This window comes from Topomyia yanbarensis, chromosome 2, assembly GCF_030247195.1.
Source record: "Topomyia yanbarensis strain Yona2022 chromosome 2, ASM3024719v1, whole genome shotgun sequence".
In the NCBI taxonomy this organism is placed as follows: domain Eukaryota; kingdom Metazoa; phylum Arthropoda; class Insecta; order Diptera; family Culicidae; genus Topomyia; species Topomyia yanbarensis.
This window is the reverse complement of record NC_080671.1, coordinates 175,767,560-175,790,669: the sequence shown is the minus strand read 5'-3', so window position 1 is coordinate 175,790,669 and position 23,110 is coordinate 175,767,560. Positions and strand designations below refer to the sequence as shown.

Sequence of the window (23,110 nt, the reverse complement as noted above, 5' to 3'; positions counted from 1 at the left end):
CCTTTTGTGTTTAGTCCTAAATAAGTCGATGGCATTACAGGATGTATCCACGAATAATATGGCTGGCTCACAAAAATGGTCGCATTTTTAATGTCATCGTGGTCGTGTCTTGTACACAACCTAGGTTCCTCCCGAGGGGAAAGCACTAAGTCTTCAATACGACGCAGTGCCAAAAGTCGCATTTAATTAGTTACTTTAAGTGCCATTAAGTAGCATGAAGTACACTAATTACCGCCAATATTCATAGTAATTTAATTGCAGAAAAGATTTTAAGTACGTCGTATTCGTACTTTAAATACGCAAAACATTTTAATAATTGTAAATATGTACTTGAAATATTTTAAGTACTTGCACCACCGACAAACCGACATGATAACTCGAACGATTTCGGTGGCGGTCTCTGCCAACATTGTCTAGTTCTGCTGGATGTGATTGTACGTCGCTCGTGATATATTGTAAAATTTGCAGTGTTAGTGTTGTTTGTAGTGAAGTTGAACTCTCTAAATGTCGTATTAATTGCACTACAATTCGATTAATTAACTGGCTGACTGTAGTTTTGCTGGAATTAGTCGCTAAATTCCTATTTTTGTTCCCCGCCATCGAAAAGCAAGAAACCTTTCAAGACACCGCACAAAACGAACGAGAGTTGTATCAAGAAGAAGCAAATAAAACGATAGACAGTGCTTGCTGCTAGTAGACTGTAAAGATGAACTGCAATAAGTGTGCCGGCTTGTTTGCTCCAGGAGAGAATACTATCGCTTGCGAAGGTTTTTGTTTCGATCAGTACCATGCCGAATGCGTTGCATTAGCCGTTCCTGAGGCCCTAAGCTGCAATAAACATCGAAACATTTTCTGGATGTGTACTCCATGCGCAGATATAATGAGCGATGCTAGGCAGTTCAGAGCGTTTCGCGATAAAAGACAGGCTATATCCGATGCTGATTCTTTTCTCCCCATCCGTGCTCCTTCTGTAGCTGTTCACACAGAATCGCAAACAGATGAAAACATTTTAAACGATCATGACGAGTTGAGCAAATTGAAACAACAGATTGTGATCATTCAAGAGTCTATCGCCGAGATTTCCCGAGTCCGTCTCGATAGTACATCGGAAGTAGAAAATTCTCCAGATCTGTCATCAACAAGAATACTTCAAGGCACCGGTACCGTATCGAGATTTGCGCACTCTTCGATGAGAAGAAATTCTGCCTCATCACTCTGCTGGCTGTCAACGTCAACACTTGCTTCCCAAAACTGTATCTCAAATCTGACTACCCCTCAGTGAGTCAGGTAACTGGTACTGTCAAATGTGATATGTGGTAGGAAAATATATGAAACTAGCAGCACTATTGAAGCTGTTATTTTTTCCTAACAGCGATTATGTTCTTATATGTATAGCTACCGTTGCAACCCCTGGTTACGCAGACGAAAACAAAGCAACAAAATAATTAAACCGTTGGCTACAAAGGTGAAAATAATATTCTGTTATATACTGCAAAATTAGCATTGTTTTTCAGAGGTAAGTGATTTTTTGATATGGAGCTAGCTATTTACTCAGACTCATCTTGCTTTCAGCACTATCGAATGAATGGCTCCTGAAACCAAACATCTTCCCTTGCCAGCTAAATTAATCAAATACTTCGGGAAAAACAAGGATATGATTTTTTTGCCAGGGGAATGATTATAACCAAGAAGAACCGATGTTTTATAGCCGGTTGCATTATCGGCCGGACTTCGTTAAGCAAAACATGCGTACAATTCCTCCAATCCAATGACTGTGCTGCCCATGCTTACTGCCGGATCCGCGTAACACTGAAATGAGTTTTGAAAAGATATATGGCGAATTTGTTAGGAAAAATCGTAACGACTAAACAACGGGCGAACATAATCAGTAATACGGTGGAGCAACTGCCCGGCTCGGAAGACCGGAGGAAGCCAATCAAGTGCATACCCTGAGTTCAAGACAACTATGAGCACTGAGCAGTGCAATGGAAATATAAAACACGTGACTCCAACTTCTACAGGGATAAGAGCCACGTCATCTGAATGTTGCTGCAAAATGGGCAACAAAATGTTCGCCTCTGTTTTCCAGTTGAATAAACAAAATGCTCTGGATTATCAAAACCTTGTTCAGTTGCCAACATAGATCAAAAAACTCGAGCGGCAAGGTTCTGGAACGACGATAAAACAATTTTATTCCCGTCCTTGACCTCCTCTCCAAGTTCAAACAACAAACGTGGACTCCTAATAATTTTTTTAGAAATTTTCAAAAGCAAGTCCATATACGCAAGAAATGACAATAACAACGGTCCAGATAGCGCCATCCCAATAACAACTCAAACACGTCATCTATCAATCAACATCAACATTAGTCGAGAAAACTCCAAAATAAAATTTTATTTACTCAAAGGCACTGTATTGCTATTGCGCAATTATTTTTCATTCAATAGCGCAACCGTCCCGTTGACGGGGGGTGCCGGTTTGATTGAGACTGAAACCACAGATTGAATTAATTTGAGTCATTTCCAAATTCTAGTTTTAAAACTGACTCAAGTTTCTGTAGCACAAAAACCACATTCCTTAAAAAACTACCAACACTGTTCGGATAAATAATTCTGCAAATTGTATCGTCGAAGCGGACCTCGATAACTGTCCAGTGTACTGGCTAAACCGAGCAGGAGAACATTATGCTGATAAATTGTTTAGTAACTGCTAGTACACGCTAGGCCTTAGGAATATTTCTGATGAGTTCATGATTTAACAAGACCAAATAAACGTATATAATGTCCACTATATTCAATCACTTAATACTTGTCTCTTAAAAAGCCTTCCCTTCCGCTATTTTACAACCTTTCATGGAACAAAACAACTGATGCCGTAAACTGGATGTAAAATGTTTAGCTGAATACCGACAAAATAACCGTGACTATAATCAGGAAGTAGAACATCCTGTCCCGAACTTGGTATCATTTGGCGTGGCTGAGACCATACAGTACTACGCCTGGCGACGGACTGATTACATGCGTTTAATTTAAGGCAAGGAAGATACATATTTTAGAGCCGATTTTTTCACCTTCGCTCAATTTTTAAACTAGGTTTACTAGTGCATTAAACCTGGTTTAAAGTTAAGTGAGAGTGAAGAAATCGGCCCTTAATAATGAGAGGAAAATTTAAAAACCACAAAACACTGTTTAGTTATAATGTTTAATAAAGTCTGCTAAGGCAGCTTTTGAAGAGGAGACGGGTGGTTTCGTCATAGTCGAGAGCGAGAGGGCACAGTGATGCCTTATATATCAGCAAGCTCTTTTGCGCCACGGATAAAGCAGAAGCTTCGACTTTGGTAGTTCGCCGGAAGGTCGTGTCCCAGGGGGGAATTTTGTACGGTGGCTGTTGTATCTCTTGGATGTAGTTTGTAAACGATTCTTATAGCATATGTCCTTCTCATTCCTGAGTTTAATCCTAGGTACTACTATTGCTTCCACAAGCTTTTTGTGTTAACAGCCAAAACAGCGGAAAACCTACGAAACGGTCGATGAGCATTTAAAGCTTTAGCGATTGCGTGACCAGGTGGAATTTTTGTCCATACACAGTCCAAGCTTCGTAATCTCCTCCATCAGCGAGATTTTACCAGCAGAACATGATGCTAGATTGGAGGGTAGTTGTTCCATTTTTTGCACAAACCGATACAGGTCACGACGAACTGCACCCCCAAGATAAATTTACTGTGCTTATTATACCCTGAGGTTCATACATGCAGAAACATAAATAATAATGTAATAATATAAGAGTGGAAAATTCGTTTTTAAAAATCTCCGTAAACTTACGTTTGTTTTGAGGACAAATAATCACTTGGTCCGTTGCCTTTTAACATGCCGTTACCTGGTAATTTGCATGACAACTTGTTTGTTGATTTTTATCAGTGTTGCCCGAGAAATTTGATTTCATCTTTACCGAGGGGTGACTCAATGTAGCGGTAACTAGCGGTAAATAACTCGCACACATTTTCCTCAGTTCATTTCATCAAGTTTTAGGTCGTGTCGTTGGATGCAGCATCAATGCCGTTCATCTCTTTCAAAATTGGGGTTGACATGAAACTAAAACGTAGAGCTTTGTCTCCAACTACTTAGCCTCGCGGAGTTTGTTTTCGGGAATTCCATGAGCACTTCAGCGTTTGGGAACCTTAATGATTTGTTAGCATTGTTATTTTTCGAATATTCAACTTGGTTAATGTTGTCAGTGTTGAATTAAGCGTATGTTTTGTTTATAATTGTATGATATGTATGTAAATGTATGTATTGCTATTGTAACAATTTTAGGTTAAGGAATAGTCTGTGTGGTGCCCCGCACCAAAGATGGAATAAATAAATTAAAAAAAAAAAATAAAATAAATATTTAGCAAATAAGTTAAACTAAATTAGGTCGGAACAGTAGCTCCATCTGTATAATGAGTTACACATTATTACTTTACGTGTCTCTCGTAAAAGAACACTAATGTCCTAGTAAAAGTCTGGACAAGATAAGTTTGACATATTCAAACCTGAGTGCATATAAGGAGAGTGACGACACTGTCAAAATTTAAACAATGATTATTTGTCAGTGTCAGTGTCAATGATTTCCAAACGAGTCAAATCCATGTATTTTGCGAGGTCGTTTGTTCGTTTGGAATATTACTGACAGATAATCATGACAGTTGTCTTCACTCTCCTTACATACACTCTGATTCAAACGAGCAGAAGTTTTTCGAATTAAAATGAGCGGAGTATCGTATATTAACGTCTCAAGTAGAAAGCATTGACCTAGATTTCAAATTCATTACTAAGAAATTTTGACAGGTTGCGATGAAAAAAGAAAAAAAAATTTTTTTTTGCGTTTTTTATTGTAACCTGTAAAAATTTCGCGAGTCTTCGTGCGGAATAATGCGACTGACCATTAGTGGCCATACACTAATTACGTAAGGGCATATGGGGGGAGGGGGAGTTTCAAAATATCTTACAAATTCGCAAGGAAAAAGCTTACCTTGGTGACGGCGCATAGAAAGTAGCGCTATCTTGCGGAAGTAATATGAAACTTATCGTTTATCGAACCGTGTCTCGGCTAACTGTATTTTTCGTTATCGTTTTCGCGAGAGCTGCGTACCGCTTTCGAAATGGAAATGAAATTTTTTTTCGCGACGTTTTTTATGCATAGGAAATTTCATTTTGATTGCAAAATATGCGCATATCATATTTTAGTTTCTCAGTGTGCATAGAAAAATTCACTGCTTTATATTACTTAGTATTCAATACTTTTCTGGTAGCGTGTAATTTAAAAGGTTTGGTGTGCACCCAGCTAAATACGAACTCCGCGAATTTTTCCCATCAGCTGTGAAAAAGTCACAATCCAAAATGTCAAAGTAGCAAAACAATCCTAAAATAATGTCAAATCTACCGAGGCCGTAAATAAAACAAATTAAATTTTATTGTTGTGATTCGTTTTGCTACGGAAATTCGTTTCAACGCATCAGTCACTTCGGTGTGTGAAAAGACTTTGATAAGTTTTGTGCAAGCTTTATTCGTTTTGTGCTCTTTTGTGAATCTCGTTCTGATTGCTCAGATTCTCGCTTGGATTTTATGGTCGTCATTTGTTGAGTGTTTTTTATGTATCGTCGAGTTTGCGATCACGATTTGCACTTCTGGACTGTCATTCGTTAGTTAATTATTGCCGGACGAATTAAGTACTAGAAAGATATCCGGATTCACGGTGGAACAGAGCTGTGTCGTGTCTCTTTTTTTACGTATTGAAACAATCGTTCATTGAACTTTCCGCGAAAGTAAATTGCACGTTGTGTGTCTACCGCGTCACAGTAAAAATCAATGAAGATTCTATGTGATGAAAATGGAAAATCGAAGATATTTTAATCAGGAAGGCAAGGAGGCGAAAAACTTCTACCATCTGTCCGACGACGGTGAGGAGAGTAAGTCCAGTGTAAAGCATAACCATCGTCTGCATCGACATTGCGTGGGTGGTCTGTGGGAAGGAAACATGGCTATATGGACGCTACATGATTCGTCTTCTCAAGTATAGTGGTCGCTTGTGGTGAATCATTCTCACCACATCGCAACTGCATACATGAGGCGACGGAATATGATATTTCCTTTCGTTATTTAAAATTGTTTTTATTCGCAGAGTGCTACAATGTCAGAAAGCCACCGGTGAATTTGCGACCGCGCTCGATTCAGAGTGCTTCCCAGAATAAATCGGCCAAGCTATCGGCACCGCGTGTTCGGTCCGCTTCAACCGGAAGGGACAAAAAATCCGAGCTGCAGGCTCGGTACTGGGCTTTCCTGTTCGGAAACCTACAGCGATCGGTACGCGGCGAGATTACTTTTGCTATTACCGGAATATTAATTACAGTTCGCTTTGTTTTAGGTCAACGAAATCTACCAAACTGTTGAGTGCTACGAGAATTTACCCTCCTGCCAGGAGGCGATTTTGGTGCTAGAAAATTACATTAGAGACTTTCGTGCGTTGGCCGAGTGGTTTAAGGTTTCCTGGGACTATGAGGCAACACCGTTACCCCAGCGACCACACTCGCTGGCCTGGGAAGTGCGGAAGAGTAATCCAGCGCCGCGTAAGTTTCAATTAGCGGGTTTTTTTTATTACTGATTAAAGCGGGGAGTGTCAATTTTTAACTCGGATTTCATTTATATTTCTATTTTTTAGGTGTCCGCAAACCGATCTCTAGTCCTGGTGTATCTGGAAAGTCGAGTCCCAGTTTCTCTGGCAAAAATAGTCCCTGCCATGCACAGGAAGAATTCAGCAAGTATTCACCTAAGAAGCACTTTAGCTCGACGGAAAGCCTCAGCACAATCAAGAAGCCAGGATTTGGTAAAGTGGGTATTTTGAAGCAAACTAGTGCCGCCGCGGTTGAGAATGGTGGTCTTGAGGGAATGGTGCTTCTGCCTCCCCAGTGCCTAGTAAAGACGTCGTCACCAGCGGAGTGTGACACACCGATTGGTTGTATTAGTTTAGAAAATTATGTTCTGAAGTTGGATCAGTACACGCAGACGAATTTGGATGATGAGAACTTGACGTTGGCAGAGTATATGGAGAAATATTGCAAAGAAGAGGAAACGGCTAAGGAGGAAGGGGCGGATACTAAAATTGATATCGATGAAGAGGGTCCAAAAGCTGGTGAAGAAGTTAAAAGCGCTGAATGCGACTCCCAAGAAGATAGAAAGGTGTCTGAAGATTCGAAGGTACTGGAAAAGTCGGAATCATCTATCAAAAAATCTGCTCCGGTTACAAAGTATGCAGCCGTAGTAAACAGCGCACTGAAACCTACATCGCGTCCAGTTTCACAGAACAAAACAATTTTACCATCGAGAACTTTGCCACCCAAGGTACTGAAACCGCCTATGGCCACGAGCAACGTTCGAAAATCCGCTACTCTGTCCAGTTTGACTCAAAGTCAAACAAAAACCATTTCACTGCCTGCTAAAAGTGCTACGCTTTCAAACATCCATTCGATTGGAGCTAAACCAGGTGTCCGTCCAGTCACAAGTACTGCAAGGAACAGAACGATTCCACCTCACACTGCTACTACAGCGACGAGATTGTCGGCTAGATCGAAAACTATGATTGAGATTACCAACCGTAGGAAAGAGGTGAAACCAACTCCACCATCATCGCGGCTCTCACTTTCCCGCAGAACCTCCAGAGATGATATTGACAGCTCCACGTCGACGCTAAAAGCAAGTACGGACCGGCTGGGCTCAAGAAACTTCATCAACGATTCATCCAGGAGCCGTGTCCAAAACGGACCGGTAGCGAACCGACGTTCCGAACCTAAATCTTTGCCATCGGAGGCGGCTTGCAATGACGGCTGGTACACGGTCAAAACGAAGCGACGCTCCAGTCTTCACTGGGCGACACGTTTCAATCAACCAAGTGGTTATGCTAGTTTGCCATCCCTTTCTCTGCTAGACGAAAATGCGATCGGCGAGGAAAGTGATAAGAAAGAATCCAATGGAAGCGCAAATCAACCGCCACAAGCGCAGCTGAAGCCAGCTAAACCGGATACAATTTCGAAGGTTTCCACTGAAACGAAATCGAAGGCACCGATTGTCAATGCAAAACCGAAAAATCCTACCATCAAAGCTGTTCCCACTCCCATCCCAAAGCGTCCCACAACCGCCCCAGCAGCCACGAAAAAACTCAACCCGAACGGATCCGCACAAGCTCAACCACCCAAACAGGCGATGAACGGCCCAGCAGTCTCGCGACAAAAATCCGACCTCACTGGTTTGAAATTGAAAACGCTTCACAAAGAATTTCTCCGGAATGAAAAGATGAAACTTAAACCCACCCCGGAACCTAGCAGAGAGGATGCGAATGTCACCGTGGAACCATCCCCGCTACAGCAAGAGGAATCCGTCTCGCAGCTGAACAAGGTAGATATGAACATCCAGACCAACCTGGTGTCTTCGACGATTCAGAGTCTGTATGCAAAGTGTTTGGGCTCAACCGGGGAGGACGGATGTGGTGACGGGGCTTCGATACTAAGTAAACATACAGTTCGATCGGATATAAATCTGTCCAGTTGCGACGAACTGGAAGAACGAGAGGATTTGGAAAGTGATGAAGATCAACGAAAGCTGCTAGAGGAACAGGAAAGTCTTGAGGCGCAAATCCGTGAATTGCAAAATACGGGTAAGTTTTAGTTGTAGTTGACGAGTTGCGCTGAATAATGGAACCTTGTCTGAAATGTTGCTAACTAACGCGAGATTGACTTATGATAAAAGTTTTAAATTGTTGAAATTTAAATAAGTAAACTAATTCATTCAAATTCTACATTCTACGATTATGTATTCCGCTTCCCACAAAGCTATTTTTAATCTATTTCGTATAGTAATTCCTTTAGCAATTAAGGCTACGGAGAAAGTTATTGTTTTGGCGGCCAACTATTACCTAACATTACTCGACTATTGAAGCGCGCACGCTACTAGTGGGTGTTGCTTCACCACGTGCAGTAAAAATGAAATTGATTACGCACGCGTTGAAGCGCACAAGTTATTGCATTGCAGCTAGTGGCGAGAGGTGGCAAATGAAAATAAAACACTACCCTATCATTTAGGTTCCATTTTTCGGTCAGTTTTGTTTGTTCGGTTATAACTTATTCACCGTTATTTCCACTGCAGAAATTGACGTCGATACCGAAACGGACGAAACGGATTGCGAGGCCATCATTGATCTGGAGGATAACGAGAGCAGTGCGGAGAACTTGGAATCGGTTGACGTGAACGGTCTGGTCGACCAGGAAGAAATGACGCTCGAAATGCGATACGAGTCGGTGCTTGCCGGTGAGTTGTTCAAAAAGCAGATTAAAAATCAAAAAGCAAATTGATTTAAATATTTTTGGGTTTCAGAAATGTCCTGGGTAGAACGCGCTCAAACACTAGCCACCTTGCAGGCTCTGGTGGCTCGACATCCGGGTAGGGCCCAAGAGTTGCACGCAAAACTTTCTAGCCCATCGAGACGAAGGTCGTTGCATGAAACGCTCAAGAAATACCAAGCAAAGCAAGCTCGAGCGCTGGAGAAACGGCAGGCGCTGCAGAAGGAAAAAGCACTCAAAATTCAACATTTGCTGGCAAGAGTTGAAGATGTTAAAACGGCCAAACAACAGTTGATCGAGAAGAAACGAATGCGGATGGAAGAGCGGTTACAGCGCGCCGCGGAAAATCGAACTCAGTATCTAAAAGACAAAATCAAAAAAGCACACGACGAGGAAGAAAAGCTGAAAGAAATTGCCTTCATCAAAAACTTAGAAGCACAAAATAAGCGACTAGATTTCATTGAATCCTGCAAGGAACAGGAAGGCCGACTGCAAGATTTGGAAACGGAGCGGTTGAAGAAGGCCGAGGAAAAAGCTGCCAAGGAGGCAGCCGTCGAACGGAGGAGACAGGAAATCGAACAAGAACGTCAGAAAAAACTTCAGATCATCAGTGAAAATCGACGGGAAAGGGAAAAGCGTGTAGGAAAAATGCAAGAGCAGAAAGAAAAACAGCGTCAAGCTCTAGCGAGGGAAAAGGCTCGCGATAGAGAAGAACGATTGCTAGCACTGCAAGCACAACAGCTAGCCACGACGGAAGAATTGCAGCGAAAGATAATTCAGAAACAGCAAGAATCTGCTCGTCGGCACGAAGAAAACATCGAACACATCCGGCAGCGAGCCGTCGAATTGACTATTCCAAGTCGCAATGCCGACGATGTCAATTGCACCAAACCAGAACAAGATAATGATGACAATCTTAGTGTTAGTGATAGGGGTAAAGAAAACGGCAATGCCAAGGCTAATAAAAAGCGTTTGAAGAAACTGCGACAGCGAATGGTGCAGGAAGCGGAACAATACTTGTCAGAAATGCAACCGTTAGCGCCACAAATCCGCAAACAAAGTCAAGTGCCGAAACTACTTGGCACAATTGTTAAAGGTGGCGGTCACCTAGGAGTGGAACGACCGCTGGGACAGTTGCTCCGGCTGATGGCCAAGGCAGAGGTGGTTGATTTTCAATCGATGTGGCTGTTAGATGGATTGAAAACTATTGCCGATTTGATTCAGATTGGAATGGAACCAAATTCGGAGGTTTCAAAACGGTACTACTGTTGTCAATTTACACAGATCACCAACTAAAGCGCATTTTACTATTACAGTGCGGTCGTTATATCGGTCCAATTGTATCGTAACGCATGTTCTCTATGCCCGCAAATATCCCGCCACGCTATTCTGGGTAACACCATTACAGTATTATTGGATGCATTGCAGATCAGTTTAAAGGTAAGCAAATCACGCATTTCGCTTCTTGCTTTGAACAATTGAACCAGCTGGTTCCGAGTAGCGCAGCTGTTGTTCTTGGCACGTTAAATTGTTTATGCATTTGGTAATAAATAAGGAAGTCCATTAGAACTGTGCCATGAAGTGTTGTTTATGTTTGATACTTCTTTCATCAGTTACTAAAATGCTACTGCATAATGTACGATGATTGACAGGTTGCAATGGAAAGCTGTTTTACAAGCTGTAAACAAAACTTTTCTCATCGGCACATGCACAGCTGTGTTTACTAGCTGTTGAGAACGTTTATTTTCTGCTAACGTAAGATTCGTATTCGGAATAAAAACAATATGTATTTTTTTCGGTTACATCAATTGACAATGACATCGTATTCAGCTATAAAACAAATGTTATTAATTTTTGAGTAAACGTGCATTTGGTTGCAATAAGTACCTGAGGATAAGCTTACAGGGTCAGTTCTATTATAAAAGAATTATTACAAAAATAGATAAATAATTTCAAATTCGAAACTAATTGGTTTTATTCAAAAATAAGTTATCCTCGACAGCATTAACGAAAGAGAGATGAGCTTGAAACAGCGGGTATGTGCCGTGCGGAAAGCAACTAAACAAGCCGTTCTTGACAATTCTGTCGGAAAACCCAAATTTATTTTGGATGTGCAAAGAATGTGTCAAGCTGATGAAACTATCTAAAAACACTCAGCAAATATCGCGCCCCATTAGAAAGGTCTCTGCATATACTCCAGTCCGGCAATTCCGGTACTATTCCATCTCCAACGCCGTTGCTTTGGGTATATCATTCCTGCTTTAATCCCACCAGTAACAAGGAGACGGTAAAAAAATCAACGAAAGGAACACTAAAATTATCTCGCTGGTCTAAAAGGGAACTGACGTCAGTAGTACATCGTTTCATCAAGCTGCACCGCCATTGCCGAAGTAATGTCGATGACGCAACGCAGTTGATATGCGATACCTTGCATCTCTCGCCATTGCAGCCGAACTTGATTCGTCCTCTAACAGCATCGAGGTATACTACCAGAACGTCGGTGGCCTAAATCCATCAGCGGGTAGCCATTTGCTCGCTACTGCGGGCTGCTGTTATGACGTCATCGCCTTGACCGAGACGTGGCTCGACAGCCCTTCTTTGTCTCGCCAGGTGTTTGGTTCGGTATTTACCGCTATGACCGCAACGTCCTCAACAGCCATAATATGTCGAGTGGTGGTGTGCTTATCGCTGTTCACCATGCCATAAAACCGCGATTGATCAACGGTGACCGGTGGGCTAGCTCCGAGAATGTGTGGCTATTAATGAAATATGCCGATTGCTCGTTGTCCCTGTATGGTGTGTATTTCTCGATTATACGTCATTTCCCGGAATACCATTTCCCGGGAAACCATTTCCCGGAACGTACATTTTTTCAGTAATTTATAGTCGTTATACTAATGAAATCTAAAGTAAGCATAGTATTTAAATTTTGAGAACATTTGGATTTTGAACTCTTTTGATCTATTTTGCAGAATAATATTTCTTTGATGTGTCAGACGTTTTAAAAAGATAACGGGTTTTCAATAAAAAATGTGAATGATTTCAATACCTTTCTGTAATTAAAGTAAAGAGCGTAATTTTTTTTCTCTAGAAGAGAATTGCTCTCTAGACTCTCTAGAAATGAGTGGCATGTTTCTTTTCGCTCGGGTGCTATCAGTTCAATCGAAGATGGCGTCGAAACGGCAAGCACTCCGCGAGCGTTTTGTACGGTTTTACGCATGGTCGTCGTGGAAAAAAGTTTACGGTACACCACTTTCGAGACGAAAACATTCCCGTGAGTACAGTTTACCGGAACCTGGCATCCATGAGCGTGGAGTGGAAAGCCGGTAGCGGCCGTCCGGCGAAGATAATGACGAAGAAGAAGGAAGCGTTGAAAAAGTTATACGGCGACAAGGACGGAACGAGTTTGTGTGACGCCGGGCGAAAATATCACTGCTTCCATACCTTGATTCACCGAACACTCAACATGGAGGGCATCATCTGTCGGAAGAAGACTCGGTCCCCTGGGTACATGGGGAAGCAGATGGCGATCGTGAAATCGCAGTGCCGATGGATGACGAAAAACACCGCGGGACGTCGTTCGTGCTGGACGACGAAAGTTACTTTCCGCTCTCGAAGACCAACATTCCAGGGGATGACAGATACTAATCCAGCGACAGTAAAATATAAGTTTAACCATATATTTGAAAGCATTTATGCTCTACATCGCCATATCGGACAGAGGGATTTCAAAGCTGTGGTTCTTAAAGGAGCATCATGCAGATGGAAGTACGTCTTCTGGATGGACAAGGCATCTTCCCATTACGTCAAGAAGACGCCGGAGTATTTTGAGCAGAAAAAGATATCGTACGTGCCGAAAGAAAGGAACCTGACCAACTTGCCCAGTGCCGTCCTATTGAGGATTTTTCCGCTCCATTAGTGGGCCAAGGATACGATGCAGTTGACTACCAGGATCCGAAATTGCATCCGGAAGATGGACGTCAGTGCCGTCCAGCGCTCTTGTGTATCACTATTAAGTTGCGTCGTACGGCTGACCAGGGCTCCTTCTCCAATATTCATTGACGTTTTTTGAAGAATAAACATTGTTTTTAATAAAAAAAAATACTGAATTCTCTGAAATTTTTTTTTGGCTTTTTTGGAATTTTTTTAAAATTCTCATTTTTTATTGAACACCCGTTGGTCCTGTGAACTACGCTGAAAGTAAAAACGACCTATCACAGAAGCAGTTCAGATTCCGGAAAGGGATTTCGACGTTCGATGCCATTCGCAGAGTCATCGCGAGCGCGGAGAAAGCATTGAACCAAAAGAAAAGGGGTAATCGCTACTGCTCCTTGGTGACGATCGACGTGAAGAACGCATTCAACGGTGCCAGCAGGGTAGCTATCGCCGTAGCGCTGTGCAGAATTTGGGTTCCAGACCATTTGTGCAAGGTTCTGAAAAGTTACTTTCAGAACCGAAGACGATCTCCACTCTCCTGGACATTTCCAGTGTTAACACTCCATTGTACAATATATTCCAGAGTGTTGGGCCAAGTATGGAGCCTTGAGGTAATCCCGCCGTGACCGTAAACGACCTCTGCCCCATGTTCGTTTCGTTGACCAGTACTCGGTTCTAGAAGTAACTTTTCATAACCTTGCCCAGATAGTCCGGAACCCGCATTTTGTGCAGCGCTACGGCGATCGCTCCCCAGCTAGCACTGTTGAACGCGTTCTTCAAATCTATCGTTGCCACGGCGCAGTAGCGATTACCCCTTCTCTTTTGCTTCAATTCAATGCTTACTCCGCGTTCGCGATGACACCGTCGATATCCCTTTGCGGAACCCGGATTGCCTCTGAGATAGGACGTTCTCACTTTTAGTGTTGAGGATGACTCTTTCCAGGAGCTTACCGAGAGTATCCAGCAGGTATATAGGCCGTACGATGCTGGATCTCCTGGTGGTTTCCCTTGTTTTTGCCGCAACACCGGCTTCTGCATCTTCTATCTATCCGGGAAGTAGGCATCGTCCAGGGGGAGCATAGCAGCTACAGACGAATACGCCGTTGATCCTGGCGATCACGAAGCCTTCGTGTGTCTTATTAGCCACCTCTTGGAAAGGCAAACCGCCCATCACTTGGATTGCAGCCATCCTTGCACTATCCACCACCCAGTTACCGTTATCTGGAGGAACACAATACGACTCTGCAATAATTTCAACGTATCACTTCGTTTCTGTTGTCGACTGAAACAACAGTTAAGCTGGGTTACAGGGATGTAAAGCACCTCAGAGCAAATAAAGAGAAGAATAAAAAACGCTCTTTGCACTTTTCAGACGAACCACCGCTCTTCTCTTTCACAATAAACCTCTTCACTCCGATGCGTGTGGCTCCCATACGTGCATTCCACTCGATAGCTGCACGCCTCAAAGAGTAGAAATAAAGAGGCTCTTTAGTGTGAATTTTGGTCCCATGCGCACAGAAGCAGAGAAAGCAACCAAAAAAATATTTTAAAAACGTTCTTCCGATCAAACTTTATCTGAATTGTAGTTTGATTCGCCTTCCTACCTACTTGCCAGTGAGGGGAGGCACAACAAAGTGACTCTTCAAGGTGACTCTTTGAACGAAATTGTGCAGCTCTTGGTGCACAGATCTTTCTCTTTTTGGTTTTCAAGTTTTTCTTTGTGCGGTCGTTCTGCACATATCACAGTGTTTTTGTGTTGCTCTATTTTTCATCGGTGTATTTCGCTCTTTGTGGCACATTGTGTGAGCAAATAACAAGCCTGCTGGGTTATCTCCATCATCATTGGCTTACCTTCGCCTTTATGTACGCAGGGCATTTGAAGCCTCCATTCGTGTGGTCGTTTCCGTACTCTGGTTTGCAGATCATGCACTTTGGTGGCTTCGTGCAGTCTCTAGCAACGTGCCTTTTTTCGCCGCATTTTCTACACAGTGCAGACGTGTTCGGGCCCTTGCAGTTCCTCGCCAGATGTCCGAAGCCAAAGCACTCCATCTGCTTGGTAACTAGCGAAACGATTCTCAGCGAGCACACCGACCATTCGACTTTTATCTTGCCGGTCTCCGCCAGCGTGTTGGCAACGGCCACCGGTAGTCGAATCGCCGCCGTTTGAGTTCCTCTATACTATTTCCAAATGTAGTCGCTGATACATCCAGTTTGCACTACTCGATCAGTACACCCTTCAGTTCTACGGTCGTTATCACGTCTAGACCCTTGTACTCGACTACGGCTTCTTGCGACACGGCTCTCCGTTCGAATCGCAACCCAAGGATTTAGCAACAAGCTCGCAGTAGGTCGAGCTCTTGACGGAAGGATCCTTCTTCAGCTCGGAGATCATCTCGCCCTTCTGAGTGCGCCTCATTCTCTCTCAACTCCTTCAGCTCTGTGTCCTCAGCTCTCTCAAGCGTGGCGTAGGACGTCATATCGTTCGCTTCGACGATTAGTGCATCTCTTTTTGGTGCCTTCTGGCGAGCCTAAGATTTTCTTTTCTGCTCCCTTTTTTGCTCTTCCTTCTTCTGCTGTTTTCGCATTTCTCCTTCCAACCTACAACGGTATTCCAGCGTTCTCCCTGTTGGGTGTCGTCTTTTTCTTCGGTAACAGCAACAGCATCCTCGAGCGTCTGGTCTTCAGTCTCCTGGTGAGGATCTTATCCTCTTTGGAGTCACGGAAACTGGCGTGTTCTCCACGCCAATCTGCTTCTCTTTATCCTGCTTCGGAGGGGCTAGGAAGATAGTAGCCTTAGCCGACGCCAATGCTCGCACAGCTACATCAGCCCTCTGCGTTACCCTGTCATACTCATTCACACCAGACAGTAGCGCCTTTAGGATTCTGATTACCATCTCTTTAATGCCCTTATGTACATTGTTTCTCGCATTCACGAACTTGTGGAGTTTCTCCACCAAGTGCTTTGCTGCCTCTACCTTTGGCTTCTGTGGGGTGTAATTCATCCCGCTCTGCTCTGGCTGGTGTTGCTGCCGCAGCTGCTGCTTCTCCTCCTCCTGCTCTCGCTGAATGAGTTCAGCTGCTGCTGTTGGTAGTGACCTCACTAACCCTGGCGATCGGATTCGCCGTGTCTGCTCCTTATATGTGAGTTTCTTGTTTTTTCTTCATTTTATTGGGTCCCAACTCCGGGCCGCTATCTCGTTGTATATAGTCGCATCTCGTGATTCCAAGATTATCTATGAAGCAGGGAGGTCATGTAAAGGTTGACATTATCCTTCATGGGGAGTAGCGTTCAGAGCCGGATCGGCGTAAAATCGGGCATGTTCCAATCGAACCTAGTACCACCAACTAAATTGTGACGAGTTTTGAACGTACTCGGAGACCTGCCAGGGTTTTGTCGAGACGGAGGCAGCCGTGCTGTTAGAGTTTTTTGAAATTTTCTGCCGAAATTGACGACGTAACTAAACAATTTGTATTATTTATATAGAAAGCTCACATGAATACCTTTCAAACGAACTATAGATTGTTGAAATCGGACTGTTATCAAAAAAGATATTTAACATTAAATGCGGACGAAAGATTTTTATCATTTCCCATAGCCAGAAATAGGATCAAAAACATTCAATGAGTATTAGCACCAAAACGGCTCATTTTAGGTCAATAGTATCTTCGAAGCATTTAAGGCATACAATATGGCCTTTTTATGGTATTGTGATTTTACTGATTAATCCCCCTAAGAGTGAGATATTTTCATAAATTTTCTTGGAAGAGATTGTATTGAAATAATGCCTTTCGGCTAATTTGTAGCTCTTAATTTTGCGAATAACTTTATTGAATACATCAAATACATATTTCGAATACTTTAAAAGTTATGGCTTGTTGTTTGTGGATTACCCTTTATCGCCTATTTATTGTTCAATATAGTAATAATCCATTAAAATAAGCGAAATATTATTTCGATAAAACGAATTTCGCATTTCATTTTTCTATCTACAACCGCTAGAATAACCACCGAACAATTCCAAGTTGTCTAGATGGAACTTGTTCATTTATCTGTGCAAAAATTTTCATTTGCGCGAACCTTCTGACATAACTATCGGATCAATCTGAAAAATAACTCCAAGCAGTGGTGTAGCCAAGAGGATACTTTGGGGTTTAACCACCCCCCCCCCCCCCCAATAAAGTTAAAACTTTATTGATGCTGACTGATTTAATTCAATATTACAATGATACTTATCTGATCAGTACATTGATAACCTATTGTTTGAAACATCGTGAGGACCTTTGAAAAATTGTGGGAATGCGATCCTGATCTGTAACTGATCTATTGGTCTTGATCTCACAGTTGTCTAATAACATCAATATCAAATACTTGCCTAAAACATTCCAATAGAAACTCATTCCAGAGTTCTAAAATCAATCATAATCATAATCATAATTTCCTATCATATTGACTTCAGTTTTGAAGGGGTGCACTGTAATATGGATTAGGGTCTTTTTTAATAGAAAGCGAAACTGGAATTGCTTTAATGTCTATGAAACTTTGAACTGCTCACCGAAAAATTGCATAAATTCCAACATTTGCTGAAAATGTTTTTATTTTGGGAATGCGTCGAATTGAAACGAAATCGTTATAGAATTAATAACGAGAAAACCACCTTCCAAAAGTAGGGAAATTTATGAAAAATGACTTTTACTTTTGTTTGAATTTACTCTTCAAACAAATTTAGTTCCAGACTTAATGTCTTTAGCAAAATTTTGGGGAGTGTTATTACAAACCACTTTGTTGAAGACATGAAGGCTCCATGTGTTCAAGGTATTAACATATTAAAGGCTACTTCTATTTATTTTAAATTAAATTATTATGATTTTACTGTTTATGATAAATCTTTTCTATTGTTTATAAACGATAAAACTTACATTTTATCCAATGCGAGAGTTTGTGAAGCTCACAATAAAAGTTATTTTAGAAAAAAAAACTAGATTAAGGAACACTTCGTAAATATCATTTTATGATTCGATATACTCCATATACGTAGTATTCATGCCTACAATAAAGTTGTATTAAATGAAAGTCTCAACAAATTCGCTAAAGACAGGTACTCTGTTACAATTTTTTTAAAAAACTGATTCTCCATTATTTTAAAATTTAAAGATGACGGTTTCGTTATTATGCCATTTGGACAGAAAGTTAGATTTTCACCAAATCCCCACCAAACCGAATTTCTGACAACACCGCTGACTCCAAGTAAGTAGGAACAAAGTCGTTCTACACTCGTCCACAAGAAACTTCTTCGAATACTGCCTATTATAATACATTGAAGACCCGATTTGATCAGCCCCCAATTTTATCAGCCTCATATGAAAATATGTTTGATGGGCTCTAGCAGACACACAATGCTGAATTTGAGTTATCCTTTCTTGACCATGTTTTCCTTATCTTAAAGAAAAATGAAATATCATTTTTTTTAATTTTTGCGCTAGAAGACTATATTAAATAATCTGAAATAGTTATTAGACTACATCAAGGGAAGGGAAGATTATTTTAACAGCTTCAGTTTATTATGAAGAATAAAAATGTCGCGATTTAGTCAATGTCCCCATTTTGGCAGCTTAAAATACACCATGGAGATGATAAGAACGGGTCTTTACTGTATTTATTATTCACAGTAATAGGTACATCCCATTTTCTGAGGATATTTTCTTTCAATTGCACTTGGTATACTAATAAGATTATGTAAATTATAAAATATTTGAAAAATTTTAATAGATGTGACGGAAGGTATCGAAGAGTTTCGTGAAAAAGAAAATTCAAGTAATGATAATGATTTTTTCTAGCGGGTTTCGAGAGTTTTTTATTTGTTCTTTGGCATTAGGATTAGGGATAATAATTCAGATCAAAGATACTACTGGGAAGTCATTTTTAGAAAAAGTCGATATTGAAGTAAAGTTTGAACTATGCATGCAAGCACTTCAGAGGTAGCGAGATATCAAGAGCTGAAATTTCAGTGCTTAGTTCACAGCCGCGTTGGAAATTTGAGTAAACGCTATTGAGTATGAATTTCAAATCCATTTGAAATTTTGATTTTCGAACTTTTTGACTCAGCACAACATATATAATCCCTTTAGGAAAATTCAGTTGATTGAAGAATTTATATGTTATTAACGGAGCATTAGCAATGGGCCTTTTTTCGCTTTTCCATTAAATTGGTTTAACCTTTGAGATTTATTGCACTGATACTGTCCTATGCTAATTTGAGCGATTCTCTAAGTCCAGCCACTATCCCATGTAGTATGTGTTATCAAAAACATCACGAATCATCAAGTTCTAAATTTTCACAATCGATATAATACCCGAAGAAAGCGATAAGAGTTATAAGAAATGTATCATCACACTGTTAGGTGGATTAAAAGCGTTTTTTCTTTAGGTACCGCGGTACTACTTTGTGTTACTTTTCGTTTTCTCGCGAATTTCAGTTAACGTCGCTAAATAGTTTCGGTCAAGTCCTCTCTGGAGCCACCAAATATCACCGTCTGATGACAGTGTTCTTACGACGTTGACCGGGAGGGCTTGCTGGCTTTTCTTTAACGTTCTGCGTTACAGACCGCTAAAAATTTCGCCGAAGTTTAGGCTACGAAACCCCCGCGTGGCGAGGACTTCAATTTCGTAAACTTCTGCAAGGCAGTGATTTGGTTACAGCCGTCCTGCAGTACAGGCCAGATCTCAGTACAAAGATAAATTTACCTGCAGTACAAGTAGAACAGAGTAATCTTTTTGTAAGACACAAAGTGGATTTGAGACAATTGAACTTCCTAACGCCGGAGGAAAACCTTTTCGGATTAATGAGGACTTGACCAGTGACAAACAAGTACTAACTATATTTTACAAATTGATTTCCTTAAATAGTTTAAAATTGATAATTCATCATTTTTCACACCCTTTACCTACTAGAGCTAAATTTGATTATTATTCTTATCCAATTTCGTGATGCAAAGGAGGCTAAAGGGCGAACACGAAATTATTGCGACACATTCAACAGGGCATAACTTTTTTACCATTGGGTAAAAATCAACCAAATTTTGCACACTTTCTCATTGATGTGTATTGTTTACATGCTGTCAAACTCGAAGTCGTGTTTTTTGATTCAACGAAAATGGAGGTGAACCAACGCGAGTCAAGAGAACAAATTCTTTCCAAACACCTGGAATTTCCTGACCTGTCGCACCGGCAGTTGGGAAAAATGTTGAACATTCACCATTCAACCGTCTCCAGAGTGTTGAAGCGGTTCCAGGAGCGGTTGACGTTGGACCACGGCTAAGGAGCTGGAAGAAAACCGGGACCGGAGAACAAAAAGACGGAGGGAAAGGTGAAGCGGATGATTAAAGCAAATCCCAACGTCTCACGCCGTGATTTGGCTAAAAAGATCGGCATGTCGCAGAGCTACGTCCAGAATGGAAAGAAGAGAGCTGGACTACATACATACAAGGTACAGAACTTCCCAAACCGCGATGAGCGGCAACAATGGACGGTTAAGACTCGGGCATGGAAGCTCTACGAGAAAATGCTGACAAAATATGGCTGCTGTGTGATGGACGACGAAACGTATATAAAAGCTGATTTTAAGCAAATTCCGGGGTTGGAGTTTTTCACCGGCAAGAGTAAGTTCTATGTGGACGACAAATTTAAGAAGAAGAAAATGTCGAAGTTCGCCTCCAAATATCTCATTTGGCAGGCCATCTGCTCTTGAGGACTGAGGAGTGAGCCTTTCGTGACAAAGCGCACAGTAAATGGCGAGATCTACAAATCTGAATGCCTCGAGAAGCGCCTTTTGCCGTTCTTGCAGCAGCACGACGAAGCACCGCTATTTTGGCCAGATTTTGCATCATGCCACTATTTTAAAAGTGTCCTGGAGTGGCATGAGGCCAATTCTGTCCATTTTGTTCCAAAGGACATGAATCCGCCAAACTGTCGTGGAGCAGTACTGGGCAATGATGAAGCGGGAACTTCGGAAGAGCAAAAAGACAGTCAAAGACGAGAAGGACATGTTAATAAAATGGAAAAAAAACTGAGAAACTGGTACCGGATGACACTGTAAAGACTTTGATGGAGGGCATCAAGCGAAAATGCGTTCAATTTTACACTCAAGGTTCCATCGATTAACTTTTCTTTTGATTTTTGAAGTAAATATATGTATAAAACTACCCTAAAATTTTGGTTTGATTTTAAACATTATAAGAAAATTGGCATGACATTTTCGGTGTCGCAATAATTTCGTGTTCGTTTAGAGGGTGCACTGCTAAATTATCCCTTTCAATGTCGGTAATTTATACGCTTCACTAACTAATTTGAATAGGATATGACTTGGTCTAAATGGGTTAATATCGAACCCGAAAACTCTGATTCTAGCATAATTGACGGACCGATCGTACACAAATTGACTGCGCTCCTTCAGCTAATGGTGCTAGAGCTTAGCGCCCACAATTATTGAAAATTTATAAAACATCTCGACTGTCTTGTAGAGATGGTCGGGTTTCAATTTTTTTGAACCCGAACCCGACCCGAACCCGAGCGCATGAAAATTTAAAAACCCGAATCCGACCCGAGCCCGAAATTATAAAATTTGAAAAACCCGAACCCGACCCGAGCCCGAACATTTTAAAACTTAAAAACCCGAACCCGACCCGTACCCGAGAATGAAAATTTTGTGAAACCCGAACCCGACAAGACCCGAGAATTTTAAAATTTGAAAACCCGAACCCGACCCGAACCCGAAAATTTAAAATTTGAGAAGCCAGATCCGAATCCAACTTGCTAATACGGAGAATCAACCAAAGAACTCGAAGATTTTCAATTCTAGGCACCCGAGCTGGACCCTTGACTCATCTAAGAATAGTATAATCACTCGAATATGAAGTAGCACCATACGCATTGAGTTATATCTGCATATGGCAAAACAAATCACGGCCGAGTAGAATCCGCATTTTTATTTACTATTATTGAACGTCAAATTTGTAACGTTCTGAGAAACTTATACATCGTCGATATCTTAACCGGAAATTAAGTTAAATCGGCGGCTAACTCATGGGGAAACAGAAAGCTTAATGGTCACAGTTTCCAACAACCTTGCCCGTCGTACTTTCCAACAACCTTGCCCGTCGTACAAAATTTTTGATTTTTTATCAGAAAACCTTCCTGCAAGGCAGTTTCGTATAATTTATTACATGTATAAAATTAAGCTATGGTAATTGGCAATTCGTATTCGACAGTTCACATGACGTCACCCACGTTACTGGTTGGAACGGTCAAACCTGTATCGAAGGGTATCAATCATTTCTGATGTGTTCTTGATGTCCCACCATTAGCGTTAGGACGGTCTATGATTGGGTATCTCAGTTATTTTATGCTTCAGATTATATGGTAAGCGCGCTAATAGAGATGTTTCGACATCTCCAATGGAGCTCTCGGAACGACTCCAAACTTTTAAAAATCCGTTAATGGCTTCAACAGAACACACAAAATTTTTGCGATCAATTCGTTAAGCTCGTGGAAATTCATGTATTTTCATGAAGGAATCCGGATCATGCAACAGCTTAGCCCGGGAACAATCTGACAGAAAGTGCTTGTTTCATATATGTACCACTAATTTGATAGTGGTGCTATTATCTTCATCACCATATGAATGTCATGAACAACGAAACCTACAGAAAGTGAAGCTAGGTTTAGGTCTGATGGAACAAAGAGAGTCTCTAGAAAATAAATTTGGCCTAAACTATCTACTTTTAAAAAAATAATGTGTCCTTTTTAAA

The 23,110-nt window shown here is 41.4% G+C and overlaps 1 protein-coding gene across 2 annotated transcripts in view; it reads left to right on the top strand.

Annotated features, from left to right (window-relative positions):
- The first annotated feature begins 5,376 nt into the window (after positions 1 to 5,376).
- The window catches only part of LOC131682199 (calponin homology domain-containing protein DDB_G0272472), a 160,299-nt gene continuing 142,565 nt past the window's right edge, over positions 5,377 to 23,110 (top strand). The window contains exons 1-7 of one of the 2 annotated variants that reach the window (XM_058963518.1): positions 5,377 to 5,941; positions 6,163 to 6,344; positions 6,406 to 6,607; positions 6,700 to 8,688; positions 9,177 to 9,338; positions 9,405 to 10,629; positions 10,687 to 10,810. In XM_058963518.1, coding sequence (XP_058819501.1) covers positions 5,866 to 5,941; positions 6,163 to 6,344; positions 6,406 to 6,607; positions 6,700 to 8,688; positions 9,177 to 9,338; positions 9,405 to 10,629; positions 10,687 to 10,810 — 3,960 coding nt within the window. In that variant the 5' untranslated portion in view covers positions 5,377 to 5,865. Of the gene's footprint in view, positions 5,951 to 6,162; positions 6,345 to 6,405; positions 6,608 to 6,699; positions 8,689 to 9,176; positions 9,339 to 9,404; positions 10,630 to 10,686; positions 10,811 to 23,110 lie in introns of both variants that reach the window. The other variant, XM_058963517.1, reaches the window with a different exon arrangement.